General features: G+C 45.3%; 3 protein-coding genes across 3 annotated transcripts; 1 reads left to right on the forward strand and 2 right to left on the reverse strand.

Annotated features, from left to right (window-relative positions):
• Positions 1-2,150: 2,150 nt before the first annotated feature.
• On the forward strand, positions 2,151-6,776 carry LACBIDRAFT_332862 (uncharacterized protein; the record flags this gene model as incomplete). Its single annotated transcript, XM_001887411.1, has 23 exons — positions 2,151-2,206; positions 2,308-2,423; positions 2,511-2,633; positions 3,066-3,174; positions 3,281-3,423; positions 3,475-3,512; positions 3,540-3,555; positions 3,843-3,934; positions 4,021-4,138; positions 4,192-4,312; positions 4,363-4,465; positions 4,599-4,611; positions 4,693-4,753; positions 4,800-4,932; positions 4,989-5,179; positions 5,237-5,334; positions 5,522-5,537; positions 5,760-5,814; positions 5,869-5,896; positions 5,942-6,057; positions 6,113-6,198; positions 6,248-6,370; positions 6,434-6,776. The coding sequence occupies 23 exons, from the start codon at positions 2,151-2,153 to the stop codon at positions 6,774-6,776; spliced, it is 2,298 nt and encodes a 765-aa protein (XP_001887446.1).
• A 702-nt stretch (positions 6,777-7,478) lies between these two features.
• Positions 7,479-8,643, reverse strand: LACBIDRAFT_332863 (uncharacterized protein; the record flags this gene model as incomplete). Its single annotated transcript, XM_001887456.1, has 4 exons — positions 7,479-7,562; positions 7,780-8,218; positions 8,274-8,286; positions 8,481-8,643. The coding sequence occupies 4 exons, from the start codon at positions 8,641-8,643 to the stop codon at positions 7,479-7,481; spliced, it is 699 nt and encodes a 232-aa protein (XP_001887491.1).
• A 1,822-nt stretch (positions 8,644-10,465) lies between these two features.
• Positions 10,466-11,429, reverse strand: LACBIDRAFT_332864 (uncharacterized protein; the record flags this gene model as incomplete). The annotated part of the gene is made up of 6 exons (XM_001887457.1): positions 10,466-10,539; positions 10,640-10,651; positions 10,783-10,850; positions 10,925-10,990; positions 11,021-11,028; positions 11,268-11,429. The coding sequence occupies 6 exons, from the start codon at positions 11,427-11,429 to the stop codon at positions 10,466-10,468; spliced, it is 390 nt and encodes a 129-aa protein (XP_001887492.1).
• Positions 11,430-15,411: the final 3,982 nt, after the last annotated feature.

A 15,411-nucleotide genomic window follows, 5' to 3' on the forward strand; every position in this document is an offset into this window, starting at 1 on the left:
TGTCCGCGACTGTACATAGTAGTAAAACGTTCACCTGTTCCCTACCACCATAGGTCCAAACGTTGCCTTCTTCGCCATGAACGTGGGATTTCAGCAAGACGGTATTGCGCATGCTCGCCGATCAAGACGTTGAGAGGAAAAGAGCGAGCGGTATCTTGGATCCCGCGTAATTGTGTCGTTCTCCAAGTTTCTTTGCCCATAAAAGCCGGCAATGTTTCGCCTGGTAGTCTCACTGAGAGGCAAATTCCGTTTTATTCAATCCATAGCGGTATGCTTTTTACAGCCATGTGCAGAACATAGGGCGCGGCATGAATTTTTTTTTTTTGCCAAATAAACAAACGGATTTATGTAGTTGTAAAGTATTGTCTATGTAGCACGCTCAAAAGTCATCCATTCAGCTTGAAATTAGATTCATTCGACACCGATTTCAAATCTGCACACGTCGATGTGCCCATGTTCCATCGACCGCAAGAAATAATCACTGAATCGTGCATCCACAACTCAACGTTCCCCCTCCGCCCGTTGCGTCTTTTGGGCAGCTCAGACCTTCAGGTCAAGCTTCCGGAGGAGGGGGAATTACTGTAAGCTTATTGGTGCTTTATCCTGCTTGATCAATGTTTCCAGAAGGCCAGACGTGGCCCGTCCCATTCATGCCCTGCAACCCGTGACATGATTTCGGTGGATTGTAGGGAATGTCACGGGCTACCCTGGGGTTTTCCAGAGTAACCCGCACCCGTACCCGTCAAAACCCGTACCCGCATCCACGGGTGTGGGTTTTCGCAGGTACGGGTCGAGGGTTTACAAAAACCCGGGGGTTCCCAACCCATGTGCGGGTATCCCTCCAGAAATGACCAATGAACCTCGCAAAGGCAGTGCAAGTGTCAATCGATACTGCCGTGCAACCCTGCGAGGATCGGAAAGTCAGGAAATGGTAACTGGGGCACAGGGCATGCGCCAGTGTTTTGACGGCATCATGTTGTGTGGTGGTGAGCAACTGCATGTGACTGTGTTGGCGTTGACCTGCGAGGTGGGGTCCATTGGCAGGTGTCGTCGTCGTTGTGCTGTTGTGATAGTCAGTAGATGAAAAGAAAAGAAAACTTCACGGGCGCACCTTGTAAGCCCGCCCTCTAGTTGTGTCTATCCCCCCCATATTCCATCGTGTTTGACTCATCGTTATTGGTAACTGGGGCACAGGGCATGCGCCAGTGTTTTGACGGTATCGTGTTGTGTGGTTGGTGGTGAGCAACTGCATGTGACCACGTTGGCATTGATCTGTGAGGTGGGGTCCATTGGCAGGTGCCGTTGTCGTGGTGCTGTTGTAATAGTCAGGAAACAAAAAGAAAAGAGAACTTCACGGGCGCACCTTGTAAGCCCGCCCTCTGTTTGTGTCTATCCCCCCCATATTCCATCGTGTTTGACTCGTCGTCGTTGTGGTTGCTGTGGTCTGTGTGTCACTACTACTGACCAACATATCCGAGTCTTTTGCATTGTTGTTGCCGTGCCACGCTGTCTGGTAACCGTGCTGGAGGGTATGGTGGTGGTGGTTGAGTGTCGTGGTGAAGGTGACGCGTTCGTGATTGACATGTCACACCCATCACACCCATGTCATGGGTACGGGTTTTGCTGGGGTACGAAAATGCCAACCTGTACCCGTACCCATACCCACCCGCGACCTCAACCCGTACGGGTTTGTAAACCCGTGACATTCCCTAGTGGATTGAAGGGGGCGGCAGCTTGACGAATGTATATAAAAGTCAATGGGCAGACAGGGCGGACGAGAATTGAGGCTGGAGGCTGCCACGTCAACGTCGTTCTTGCATTTTTGTCATGTACATAATTACACATTCATTCTCTCCTCGCAGTGGAAATTTATATACTCTCAGATGCAGATTGAAAATCTGCGTCGAATGGTTCTATTTTCAAGCTGAATGGACAACTTTTGAGCGTGCTACATAGACAATACTTTACAACTAAGTACATTGTTTATTTGGCGAAAAAAAAAATTTCATGCTGCGCCCTATGTTCCGCACATGGCTGTAACAATATTCTCTCAATAAGTGGCGATTAACGTTGATTTCAGGGTTCAATGGGAGAGGTTGCGATGTTTGACAAAGCTCGGTTTTGGCCCGGTTAGAAACGCCAGCGACGCCATGACCAACTTGACTACGAAAGTCTTGAGCCACACTCAAATTGACTACCTATTTTCGTGAGGCTTTATGAGGTGGGTCTTCTTGGGGTTTTCTTCAACCAACTCATTAGATTGATCTTTATGACGAAGATTCGCAAGTATTAGCTGGATGCCAGTAGTAGTCCAGCCAAAGAACGCAAGCTAGGGTTTCACTACCTCGTTCAAGAGGAGCCGAAGGGCTTTAAGGGGAGGCTAGAAGATTTACGAAACCTTGGGGATGGCTCTTACCGAGATTGTGAGTTGCGCCATGCTCATTCTATTGGCGAAAATACTTATCCAGAGTTTACTGTGAAGACTTGTTGAATTACTTTGGCGAACTAAGGTTACTGCTATTCTGTGGAAGAGTGCGAGGCGCCTCACACGACTGTCTTTCAACCCTTTACTACAGCGGGTGCGAAGCTCCATCGTGTGGCATTGGCATATGGAATCATCCGTTTCGCGGAACGTCCGCGCTCGGGCCTACGTTTTGCAGAATCCCTCAGGGAAAGGTCGACATGAGCCTCGTCATCTGCAATTGATGCTTGTCCTTCGAGAAATGCCAATGCCAACGCGGCTCATCTTGTCGCAAAACACATTCTCCGTACTGCGCCGTGGAAGTTCTTCGTGTCACATTTCAGAAAGACACCTAGTGGTTGGATTTCGATGCCTCGGAGGAACGGGAACGGGGTGACCTCACAATACGTTCAACCAGTTTGCTATAAAAGTAAGCCTCGTTGCTGGCTTTGTTGTGTATGTGCTTACCTATCATACTAGGTCTTGGCTCTTATCTGGATTTTCACCCAACACGCACGTTCTTTTTTCTTGGGTTGGTGGTGCACCCGTAATGGGTTAAACTTTTGATCAACATGATAAGAAAGCTTCTGCTCATTTTGGCCAGAACGAGTGCTGGCACCTGGAACATCGACTTGTAGCACTGCAACGACATTTGCGGGCATGAACCACGTCGATGCGCATCTTCATGACAACTTCGGATTATTGTCACCCAGGTGAGCCGGGGCGACACGTCAAAATTTTATCTACTGACCATTTGTTATGCCTACATAGTGTTTGTTTCCATTCAAGTCGCAATTTTACCTTCTTCTTTCAATCTAGAAGCACGTTCGCAACTGGGGCTTCGATTTCATATCTAGGGGTGGCACCGCACAAATTTCTAACATGCTCTTACAAAGTCATATCTCATCCCTCACAAAGTCAATGCGAGACCAGAGGAGGAGCACACATGGTTTCGCTCGACTGTAAGAGCTCGACACTACTTCTTTCAACTGTGACTCGCTCCTCTCCGTAAGTACGCTTTCTGATATTCCCATTTTCTCTCACCTCTAACGTAAGTTGTACCTAGATTATCAACTAGCCGCAACGGGCCAACAGTACGTTTGTAACCAAAAGACCTTGGCGTGCGCTGGCACAATTGTGGGGGAAGTTGGCCTTTTGTAGAACTTCAAACCATCATGCGATGCCCTTCCTAAGCACTGGCCTCCGACAGCATGGCGAAAGTCATAGGGCACACCCTGTACTCACTTCGGAAACCCAAATCACCCTCTGTTATTTTCCGCGGATGCTTCTCGAGGCGATCCCCACCTCAACCCCCTTTTTGAGGACGGTCATGAACAACTGATGACACTACTAGCCTTCTGTTCTGTGCTGTGAATGTAAGGCAGAGGCCTGTACGGGTTCAATGTCGCGTCTTCCTCGCTTTTCATTTCAACGGACTCAATCAACCAGCTACTACTGCTCAAGCGCTCGCAGGTGACGTCACATCCTCTGACAGTCACACCGAACGCCGTATCAGACACCATCACTTTAAACGAGGCTAAAATTTCTATTTCAGTCAGTCTTTACCCATGCCCCGTGTAAAGCGTGTTCCGAGCGCTAAACACCTCCCTTTCACCAAACCCACCATGTCTACCGCGACAGGTAGCTCAACTGGAAGCCTCAGCATCGAGATCACAGGTAACCTCCCAGGTTTTTGCCCCCAAGTCAGACATCTGACACCCATTGGCTAGAAATCTGCGTTGAATCCCAGCACATCCTCAAATCGGTCCAACTTTCGATTGGATCGTTCGAGCGGGAATCACCTTGTCTCCTGAATGCAAAGACCCACAACTTTGAGTTGTCATCCCCCTGGTGAGCCGATGATCATGTGTAGCATTGAACGACAAACCTAGTCAACGCAGTCAACTTTCGCCTTTAGAGCCCCTCTATCTGCAAGTCCGATTCCGCGGATTGTTTCGTGCTGCGTCGAAGAGCAAGATACCTCTTGATGAACTGCGAAGCAAGGTCGGCCCACACTTCTCCGGAAAACAAGGCAAGTGCCTCCCATCTGCAATCGCTCCTGTCTTGCCGATGCAGGACTTTTTACTCTAGAATGGTCAAAATCATTTGACAAGTTCAATGCCGTCCTGAAGTTTAGCCAATACGCAGGGGTGTGTGCACTTCTTTTTCAAACGCAAAAGCGTCCGCCTAATGCGGGTGCTATCGATCTTAGAGTGCTTTAACCAATGCAGAACCTCCGACGACTGGCGACCTACAACCCACAACGGATGAGTTATTCAAGTTGGTCGAACGGTTAGTCTGCTTAATCTCCGATTACTCTGACTTACCTTACTGCTAGGTTCCGAGTCCTGGTCATCAGCAAAGTGGCCCTCTTATACCTCTATTCTCAGGTATTAGCTCACAGTTTGTTTTTACAGAGTGGTGTAGGGAAATCTTCCCTTATCAACGAATGCTTCGGTGTCAAGGATGCTGTGAGGTCACTTCCCTGTCTTCTCAAGATCCGCTCCTAAAGCTTGTCCTTCCCCAGACGGTGGCTCATTCAGAAGCTGGCGTGTCAAATATCAATACTCCGATTATAGCCAGCGAAAACGGAAGATTTGTTCTACACGACAGTCAGGGCTTTGAGCATGGGGAGGGTGAAAACTTTCAGAAAGTGGTCGATTTTTTGAAAGCTTGTAAGAAGATGTCCAATGTGAGGGATCAGGTACATGCTGTCTGGTATGTTTACCACTCCTCAATCACCTGAGTGAACAAGGTGATGAAGGTCTTGCACAGGCTTTGTTTCCCAGTGTCCTTGTCTAAAGGTGATCGTTTGTTCGAGGCTAGGGTGGAGGAGTTATTCCGTATGAAGTCCAAAGGGGAACTTGGCCCTGGTAGGTTCTTGGTGTTTTCTGATCGACGATGGCTCACTGTTCACTTTAGTTCCTGTGATCACCGTTTTTACCAAATATGATAAGTTGGTAGAGCAGGTTGAATACGGTAACAATCTAGAGTTCCACAAATGCAACAAACATTTGGATCGGGAAACCTGAAATGCACGTCTTGCTGAGGAGACAGCAGCACAGTTCCAAGAGTTGTGTGTTGGTCCCTTCGAAAAGGTCGTCGGTATAGACATTCCGCACATTGCCGTCTCAAGTAAGCTACAAGAGACATCTTGGGCCTGTGCTTATACTTTTTGCCAACACAGCCAATAAAGAATACAAGGATACCAGAAAGATGTTGAACGAGCTTGTCCGTCTCACTACTGACTGTGTTAAAAACACCCTGGCAGTTGACGTTGCTGAAGATGTTGCGTAAGTCTCTGCCATCGCCCAACGCGTGAATCCAGCTGTAAAGATCGATGCGGTGATTGCGTGAGCATTCAAACGTTCGTCTTCTCTTGATGTCATGCTGACGCCTATTTCAAGGGTTGGGAAGAAGCGTATGAATCTTTCAGTGTGCTCAGTGAAAGTTAAACTAAGCTACCCCTTTTTTTGTCAGGTTATTGGATGGGTCTCGTAGCTAGTGTGAATTTTCCAGGAAAAACTATAGAAGAGTGCCTTCAGGTTCTACATACTGATATTGTTGAAGTGTGGAACATTCAAGATGGTTGCGGGGTAAATACCCTAACATCATTCCATCTTCTCACACTTATGGAAACTGTGCTCTTAGTATCTGGAAAGCAAGGAACTGAAAAAGCTAATGATCGAACTTGTTGGGAATCAATATGACGAGCCATCAGATCCCAACACAATATTGTAAGTCCATTTTGTCGACTGTGCCACCTTATTTTTTACAACTTGTCAGTCCCCGTGCTTATTCACTGCTTGGTGGCTTGACTGCGTTAATTGGGGGTTTAACTGCACCTGCTGCTCCCATTGTGATTCCTATTGTTGCGTCTCTCTTTCTGGCAAAATGGATTTTCAATGTGTACAAGCAATTATATGTCTTCCTCACTATGCCATGTTAAAATGCTAAGCGGGAAAACTTTAGGGGACTCATGCTGCAACGTTTAATGGCATACATCGTTGACTTCACAATTATTATGCAAATAATTTTTGGCCTCCTGGTGAATGCCCATCTACACCTTTCCCGCCGCTTGATCAAGCTTGCCTTTAAGGCCTACAGCATTTCAGACGAAAGGAGCAAAGTTCACAAGGATATTAAGGAACATGTGAAGCTGGCAGGCCACTTTGACCGGGATGCAGCTCTGGCGAAGATCATCCAATTGATCAAGGAGTATCAGATGAAACCCGAGAGTATGGAGGAGCTACAAAGTGCAGTTAAGGCCTTCGAGAACAATGAGGACGAGGATTGGGGCATAGGCAAAGCATGACTTGATTATTCAATTCCCTGTGTACTTTGTTGTCTATGTACACATGCCATAATCCAAACAAAACTGAACTGTGAAGTGTTGAGATGATGTGTTGAAGAAAGAAATCAAGTGCGCCACTAGCTTGAACGAAAAGAAGCCAGTGAAATGAACTTGTATAGGACCAAAAGATGGTGTTATGGATATACACAAAAGGCAGTAACCACCCTTGGCTGTAGTCCTATGCCTTAAATTCTGCAAGAATGCACTTTATTCATTTCCATAGGGAGTGCATTTGACCACTTGGTCAGGATGTGGGTTAATGCACAGCTTGCTGTAGGGTGGGTGGGAAGAGGTATTGTTGATATTATATGGGTACATATTTATTATTTAATTCTGGGGAGACATTTATGTTCCCACAGCTTTGTTTCTCCTAGAAAGAACAACGGAAACTTTACCATATATATATTTGATGATGTTCTGACACTCCTAGATAGTTTCCCTCTGTCAAATCTGACCGAAATAGGCTGGATGCAACAAATCCATTTTGGATGACCTTGGGCCTTTCAATGCCTTTGGTACACAACTGTCAACAATACACAGTTTTAGTTCTGAGGAGAAATATATGTCCTACAGCTTTGTTCGTCATAGAAACAACCTCTGAAATTTCACCAAATATATGCTTGTATATGTTCAGACCACTTCAGATAGTTTCCCTTTGTTAAATCAGACCGAAATAGCTGGATGCGACAAACCCTTTTTGGATGACATTGGGGCATAAGACGCCGTTGGTACACAGATGTAAATAAACTAAATTTTGAGAAGAAAAAAAAAGTAGCTACTCTATCACACAATGCACAGGGAAAAGAAAATGATAAGAAGAATATAATAAAGGATCTACTTATGGAGATTAAGCAAAAAGAGGTAAATCGTGGGGGTGGTCGTCGTCGCGATGGCTCCACCTATCCCGATCTGACGATCTACATCGCGCAATCCCTCGCAATCCCAGAATCAACAAAGTCCGTACCCTCCCTTTGATGATGACTTCCTTTTCGAGATCAAGGGCGACGATTGGCGGAGTTTTGAAGAAGACTACTGAAGTCGGGGAGGGGATGCTGTCGTGACGGACGCACGGGATCCTCTCGTCTTTGCATCGTCGTGGAACGTGCTGGGTCGCCGTCACCCGTTCTGGTCTTGGTAGGGTGGTCGTGTTGTGTTGGTCCAGTGTCGTCGTCGTCGTCTGGTCATGGGCCCCATTGTCCGTCATTTTGTCTTCGCGTTGTGGTAGTCCATTGACGTTACAGTGCACCGTGGTCGCGGTTGGTGGTAGGTTGGCGTCCGTGGCGGTACGTCGTGGTCCATGGCCATGGCCGTGGTCGTCCGTTGTAGTGGTGGTTGCTTCATGCTCGTCCGTCGTGGTGGCATGGCCGTCTGTCGTGGTCGTGGTCAATGAAGCATGACGACATCTGTGATCGTCGCTTGTCAGAACAAGGTGTGGAGAGGGAAGCACTGTAGACTTACCTGGGATCAGTTTCTGCATACGATTTGCATTGGTTGGAGAAAGGGAGATGAGTGAGCGGCAGAGGGGGCAAGGACGGTTACTGGGGATTATGTTAGTTGGTGCTGGTGTTGGTGATGGGCGCTCGTTGCCCGTTGTCGTTTGAGTGACAGGACATGGGAAACATACGAAGAGGTCAGCGTATATGTTGGAGGGGGAGGAAGACGTACCCTTGATGACAAGGATGATCGATGCTCGGCGCCGAAGCTGTTGGATGTGGTGGTTGTTGGATGTGGTAATGGTGGCCACTGGGCTGGTTTTGGATGTGCTGGCCGGCTGATGATGGGACTCGGGCAGTGCGTCAGGTGGGTGATGGTGGGCGGTCGCCGTCATTGGTGGAGGTGGTGGTGGAAAACCGTCGTTGCAGACCCTTGTTGTGGGCTCTTGGTGTCGCCGTTGACGCTTGCATGCCGGATGGACCGTTGGCGCTTGACGTAGCATGCCCAAATGAACCATTGGCGTGCCAGGTCAAACATTTGGTGGTGGTGCTGTTGGCATGGATGATCCAATGAGGAATGACGCAGACGAAGTGCTCAGCTTACCACGTTAGGGTTCGCGTCTAGTGAACATCCCCAGGTCCTTCATCCGGCGGTTGGTCCTTGCGCAAACGTGGAGAGGCGGTCGTAGACGATGATTTGAGGGTGACCTTGGACTTGAGAGGGTTGGTTGATGGGGTGGCCGTGGAGGATGTTTAACGTTCAACGCTGGTTGAACGGATGATGGAGTGACATGGCATGCTCAACCACGCATCAACAGTGCTCGGACAATGCCGAGCGCTGATGGAGAGTTGCGTAAGTTGCTCCTGCGTTCGTTGTTGGGAAGATAGAATTATGGAAAAATGTATTTGAAGTATCTGAGGAGTATGATTAGCATTTGAGATAGGTAGCAATATGTATTCATCAGGCGGGGAGTAAAAGTCGTAAGAATTCCGATCTCACATCTGAGATTCTGGCACTTTCAGTTGCTTTATTGTGACCCTCTGCACCTATCCCATCCTCCTGTACCCCCACAACCCTTTGATTTCCATCAAAATTTGGGAATCCATTCAGTTTTTCATTCTGAAGATTTCTATGTAAGTTTCATGGCCATTGAATGGTTCAAGTGGTAACAGTAGAGTTAAAGTCAGAAGAAATACACTCTATTCAATGACTTTCACAACAAATCCTTCATTATCAAAGTGGATACTGTACTTAGAGACTTCTTACTGACACAAACCTTTACTTAGGATCCTGTGAATCTAATTCCCTGAATTTAGAACAGTACACCAAGTTTTCCCAACACAATTACATGTTTTAAAACCCTCCTAAATATGAAAAAATGAGAACAAGACTTTCAGGTGTGTCATTTTACTCAAAACACAAAACTGCCTGTTCTAATATCATTTCACTTATGCTATGGATATTTGGTAGACTCTAGCTGGCATGTATTAGTTTGCAACTTGCTGGAATGATATGTTTTTGAGCTTTAAAAACAAAAATACTCCTTTCTCTACAAATTTTAGCCAAATTATGATAGTGTGTGTAAGTCAGAGTTCCTAAATTGATCATGCTCATTGCTGACCTATTTTGCCATTGTCAGTATAGTGTTCCCTTCCCCTCCTTGCTCAATTTCCGTTGGTTTCAATATGTTTGGAGAGTTTGCATCTGTTTGTCCACGGCTTTCAAACTCATCATCCAACTTCACCATGTGGCATCCATCCACTTGCGAGGGTGCCATGCACACGAAACATGGAAAATGGTTTATGTTCTTCTTTTAGGGTACTGAAATGTGTATCTTTCATTAAATACAAGTGTAGAGAATGAATGACCGTGCCTTTGGGCAACTATTTGTATCTATGTGGCAATGTCATCCAGCTGGAACCTGAGCCATCCATCTGAAAAGCTGCTGAATTGAAATACAAAATACATATTATATGATACAAACCAATTGAAACTGAAGAACTATGAAGTCAAATCCATCAATATATTGAATAACACCCTCAAAAGTGCACTTTTCATGATTCCGCACTCAGAAGCTACCTTTGTTGATGATTGTTTGTTACCTCAGAAGGATCAAAGAACAAAAGGTCATCCAGAACATGGCTTGCGCATCCATCATCTCCACACCTCTGATGGAGGCGGAAATTTTTTGAAAAAATCGGAAATATATTTCCACATTACTTGGTAGCTTTGAGTAGCTGTAACACAAGTTTTGATGGAGAAAACTGGGAATCATTACAATTGGAATATTCTGGTGAAATGCAGCTTTTTTAGAAGAATTATGACATGCAAAAACATATGTGGATGCTCTTTTGGCAAGAAAAACATACACAGAATACAAGAAAACATACCAGTCAACAATGCTGATGCAGAATGTACCATTTCAATCATAAAACATATCTGAGCTATATTTAGATCTGTCCAACATTTTGAATTCCAAGAAAAAATACATTGCTCTTCAGACAAAAAGAAAACATCCACAGTGAAAACATACCAGTCATCAATGCTGATCCAGGATGTGAGATTTTTGAATCATCAAACATATCTGAGCTATATTTAGATCTGTAATAAATTACAAACATTTTGGATCTCAAGAAAAAACATATCTGGATGCTCTTTAGGAAGACAAAACATACAGAAAACATATCCGTGATCCAGAATATCCCATTTCTGAGAATTTTGAATCATGAAACACATGTGAGCTATATTTAGATTTGTAATAAATCACAAACATATCAGGCTAAAAATAGATGCTGTAGAAGAATATTATAAGCAGAAAACATATTTGAGGGGTATATTTTATTATAGATGCAATGGGTTTTATTTTTGAGAGGCATTTTTTCAAATATATCAAGGTTCCACAGCCCATGGCATTTTAGCCAAGTGGCCAATTGCACACCCTATGGAAATGAATAAGGTGCAACATTCCAGGTCAATTTGGTCTAAAACTACAGCCTGGGCTGCAGTAACACAGCTTACTTTCAATGCAGGCTGCTTCAGCTTGTACAATGCCCTTTCTGGAGTTTCCCTCATGTAGCTCTCGACCAAAAACGTTCTGCACGCACCAGATGACATAGCTGAAGAGCCCTTAGGGTCCCTAGCAGCCTGCTGTTTCGTGTTATGACTGAGTGAATAGAACATCGTAGTCGAAAGACGAGTATCGACTGTAGATGATGAGGTATTTGATGAGTTCATCAACCGCTCTGTGCAACTATCACGAGAAAAGCCCCAGGAAAAGGCTCAGAGGTGAATCCGATGATGTTATCCCATTGAGGGACATTCGTGAATTCTTGTTTACTGATTCAGAAAGGGGGAACACCCAAGTAAACAAACTATATCTCAAGAACCTGAACGTGAACAGTGAAGGACGGACTCGTAACATGAAAATTGCGGGGGCTGCCGTGGGATGGCTGGACACTGGACTCTTTGTGAGTCTCTCGAGTTGTTGACCTCGTCATGGATGTCCTCAGGCTCCAGTGTTGTAGATTTTCCTGTTCTCCTCGTCTTGTTCGCAGCTGTAAAGGGCACTGCAAGGCTCGGAATGGTTTGTGGGAGATTGTTGCCGTTTTTGTGGGTGTTCGCTGGGTGCTTGTTGGGTGATTGTTTTGGTAGATTTGTGTGATCACGCCTCTTTCCTCTATGCACCTTCCTCAATGGTCGCAGATTCAACTATGTCGGAATGCGCAAGTGACAGTGACTTCTCAAGGAACAACAGCCCATTGCAAGTCATAACTCAGGTTTGTATCTCGGTGTAGGTTTTCAAGGAACGATATATTGGTTGTTCCGCGGCCATGATACTTGCCGTCGCTCATGCTATTCCTTTTCAGGCTATCGAAGTACAACACAGGGCCAGCAAGGAGCCAGGGAGCTACCCAGGTTTGAAGCACCTCATGACATCCCTCTGGAAGCAGACTTTCTCTATGGCAGATCTTGAAAGTCGCAGGGTTAGATGCCATTCGAATTAACGGTAAGTGAGCTCTTATGCTTCGCACCTGCAAACGAGAATGATTGCGACCTTGCAAGCGGAAAATGCTGTACGTGGTGACACAGCGATTGTAGGGCCGATCTGTGTAGGAAGGGTTTATGGAAATGCAACACAGGCATAGACTCATCAGGAAAATCACATCACATGTGGCATGTGTGGCACCACACTTCTCATCCAAACCACGGTCAGCCACACTCCCACAAACCATGATGGGGACATTATACTTGTGGTGGCGAAGGGTGGCGACACATCCACCACAATCATTCATGGCACCACAAACTCATCATAATTTTCATTATGGGGCCACAAATCCAGCTTTTAAATTACACCACACTGCCCAAATGTGAAAAATAAAAACATTTATTGGTATTATACTATGTACAAAACAACACGTAAATACTATATTGTAACAAAAGAGTGAATGAGAATGATTTGGGGAACTCACCCAACCATCCTTGATGCAGCCCTCCTCCATGAGATCAATGAGGTCCTGTTTGTGACAAAGGTCAGGAATAAGGTAATGGTGAGATGGGGAAAGCGCACCACCAAAGGACGAACATGGGATGGTGGGTACTCATTGTTCGCGTCCTACAATACATGATGGCAACAAATGAGCTCATTGTTTTGCTGCCAGATCGCCGACGGAGATGTAGCACCTAGATTCTGTGTTAGAAAGATAGGTGGTGGGGCCTCACCTCAGCTTGTTGTGATTTGTTTCCATTGTCGTTTGCATAAATGATCGTGGTCGGTTTTGGTTGGCGTTGTTGTTGGCTGTTGTTCGTGCTTGTGGGTGGTGTGATGTGGAATTGCCACATTGTCATTGCAATTGGGGGCGGTCAAAGGATGGTTGTTGTTTGTCACGTCGCCATTGGTGACGTGGCCCCTGCGTCTCTTGTTAAAAAAGTAAAGAGGAGACTAGTCAGATGGCTCACCTCACTGTCAATGGTTTGTCATTCTCCATCTGTTGTTGTTTGCCACGTCACCAACAGCGATGTGGCCTCCCTGTGCGTTGTGGTAAAAGACGATAAGCAAAGGGAGTTCAGATGGCCCACCTTGAGTAACATGTGCAGTGATGACAACATGCATCATCACCGTCTGCACGTCCCAGGTGGTTGTCGTTGTCATTGGGGTAGGTCGTTGTTCGTGACGTTGAGGCCTGAGGTGCAATAATGGTTGGGTGCGGTTGAGCAATGGTTACTCGAGATGGTGGTGGTGACGCATTGCCACAGTGGAGGGAGACTACCAGAGGAAGGAGTGTGAACTGAGCATGAAGCAGCATGAAGCCCAAGAAAAAGTTCAGAAGTCCAAAATTTTCTGACGTTCAACATGTCACATGATCAATACACATACATGTGACAACAGCTCCATGGCATGAAGGATTATTGTGACACACATGGCACAATTTATCTGGAGATCAAAATTATGGTGGTGTGGCGCCAGCTCCATCACGCCGGCCACACTCCGCCATGCAATCACGACCTGCCACACATTTGCGATTTTCCTGATGGACAACGTACCAATTGCGATTCCGACTCTTCAATCCAATTCAAGTCCTACATGCGAAGGTTTTGTATGGGTCCAGATGTTATACCAACCAGAAGATTTTGTAGCTGGTGGGGTGGTTGCATTAAATTTGACCTTCCATTTTGTCGTTCTCCGTTGCCCTAATAGAAACCCCAACTTGATAAGTATACATAGTTCATCCATCACACTCGACCCACATAACCACACAGACCAGCTTCTTCCGTTCCATGCTAAGTAGCACCACACGTCTACGTAGTGCTGGGCAATGGATTTGAAGCAGGCGGTGAGAAACCCTCAGATAAAATTGGGTTGATCTTGAGCAGTGAGGAGCGCTTCCTTGGGAACTGATTAATAAATCAGATATGAAGAGCTCCCGTCGATGAGGGCTTACCATCTCAGCACGTTGAACTGTCTGGACCATTGGGTGTCGTGACTGTCGTCGTAATCTTGAGTCTGTTGTTGGTAAGCATTCAGACAAGTGAGAATGGATATAACAGACCCACCTTGACTTGAAGCTTGAAATGTCGATGTCCCACTAGTGGCTACCACTTTATTTCTATAACCTAGACCCAAGCCTAGAGGGTCATTTCTATAACTTAGACTTAAGCCTAGAGGCCATATCTATAATGCTTAGGATTTTTTGAAAGGCATTTCAAATGTAGGCCTGGGTATTTCATAGTGAATTTTCCATAGATACCCAGCGCATTTTCTGCAAAATTTCAAATGTATCCCTGGATATTTCATTGCAATTTTTCAAATGTATCCCTGGTATTTCATTGCAAAATATCAATGGATACCTGGCGCATTTCATTGCGATTTTTCAATAGATACCCTGGGTATTTCATTGCCATTTTTCAAATGTAGCCCTGGGCATTTCATTGCAATATTTCAATGGATACCTGGCGCATTTCATTGCGATTTTTCAAATGTATCCCTGGGTATTTCATTGCCATTTTTCAAATGTAGCCCTGGGCATTTCATTGCAATTTTTCAATAGATACCCTGGGCATTTCATTGCAATTTTTCAAATGTATCCCTTGGTATTTCATTGTGATTTTTCAAATGTATTCCTGGGCATTTCATTGCAATTTTTCAATAGATACCCTGGGTATTTCATTGTGATTTTTCAAATGTATCCCTGGATATTTCATTGCAATTTTTCAAATGTATCCCACATGTCAGGGTCCATGCAATGGGCTTCCCTGGAGGGTGGTCACATGACTAATTACCAAAAATGGTCAAAAACGAAAGTTGTAGCCCTACACTGTAGCTTCCCGAATCTGTTTGAATTATGTTCTGAAGTGCTCCCGTTGTGGAGATATGAGGTAAAGGAATTTCAAAAGTGTCGCGTTTTTTTTTTTTGTGTTTTTCTCTATGAAAACAAAACCAAATAACATGATTTCAGTATATTCAGAAAGCTAAAAGAAAGGGCTACAATTATTGTATCATGGGAAAAATGACCAAAAAAGGAAGGTGCATCCTGTACTATAAGAATCAGATATAGACTACCAAGTTTACTGATAGACTACAAAAAAGTCGGACTTAGACTACACAGTTTACTGATACACTATAAAAGACTACAAAAGTCGAAATTAGACTACAAAGTTTACTTAT

This window comes from Laccaria bicolor, genomic scaffold, assembly GCF_000143565.1.
Source record: "Laccaria bicolor S238N-H82 LACBIscaffold_45 genomic scaffold, whole genome shotgun sequence".
NCBI classification, from domain to species: Eukaryota; Fungi; Basidiomycota; class Agaricomycetes; order Agaricales; family Hydnangiaceae; genus Laccaria; species Laccaria bicolor.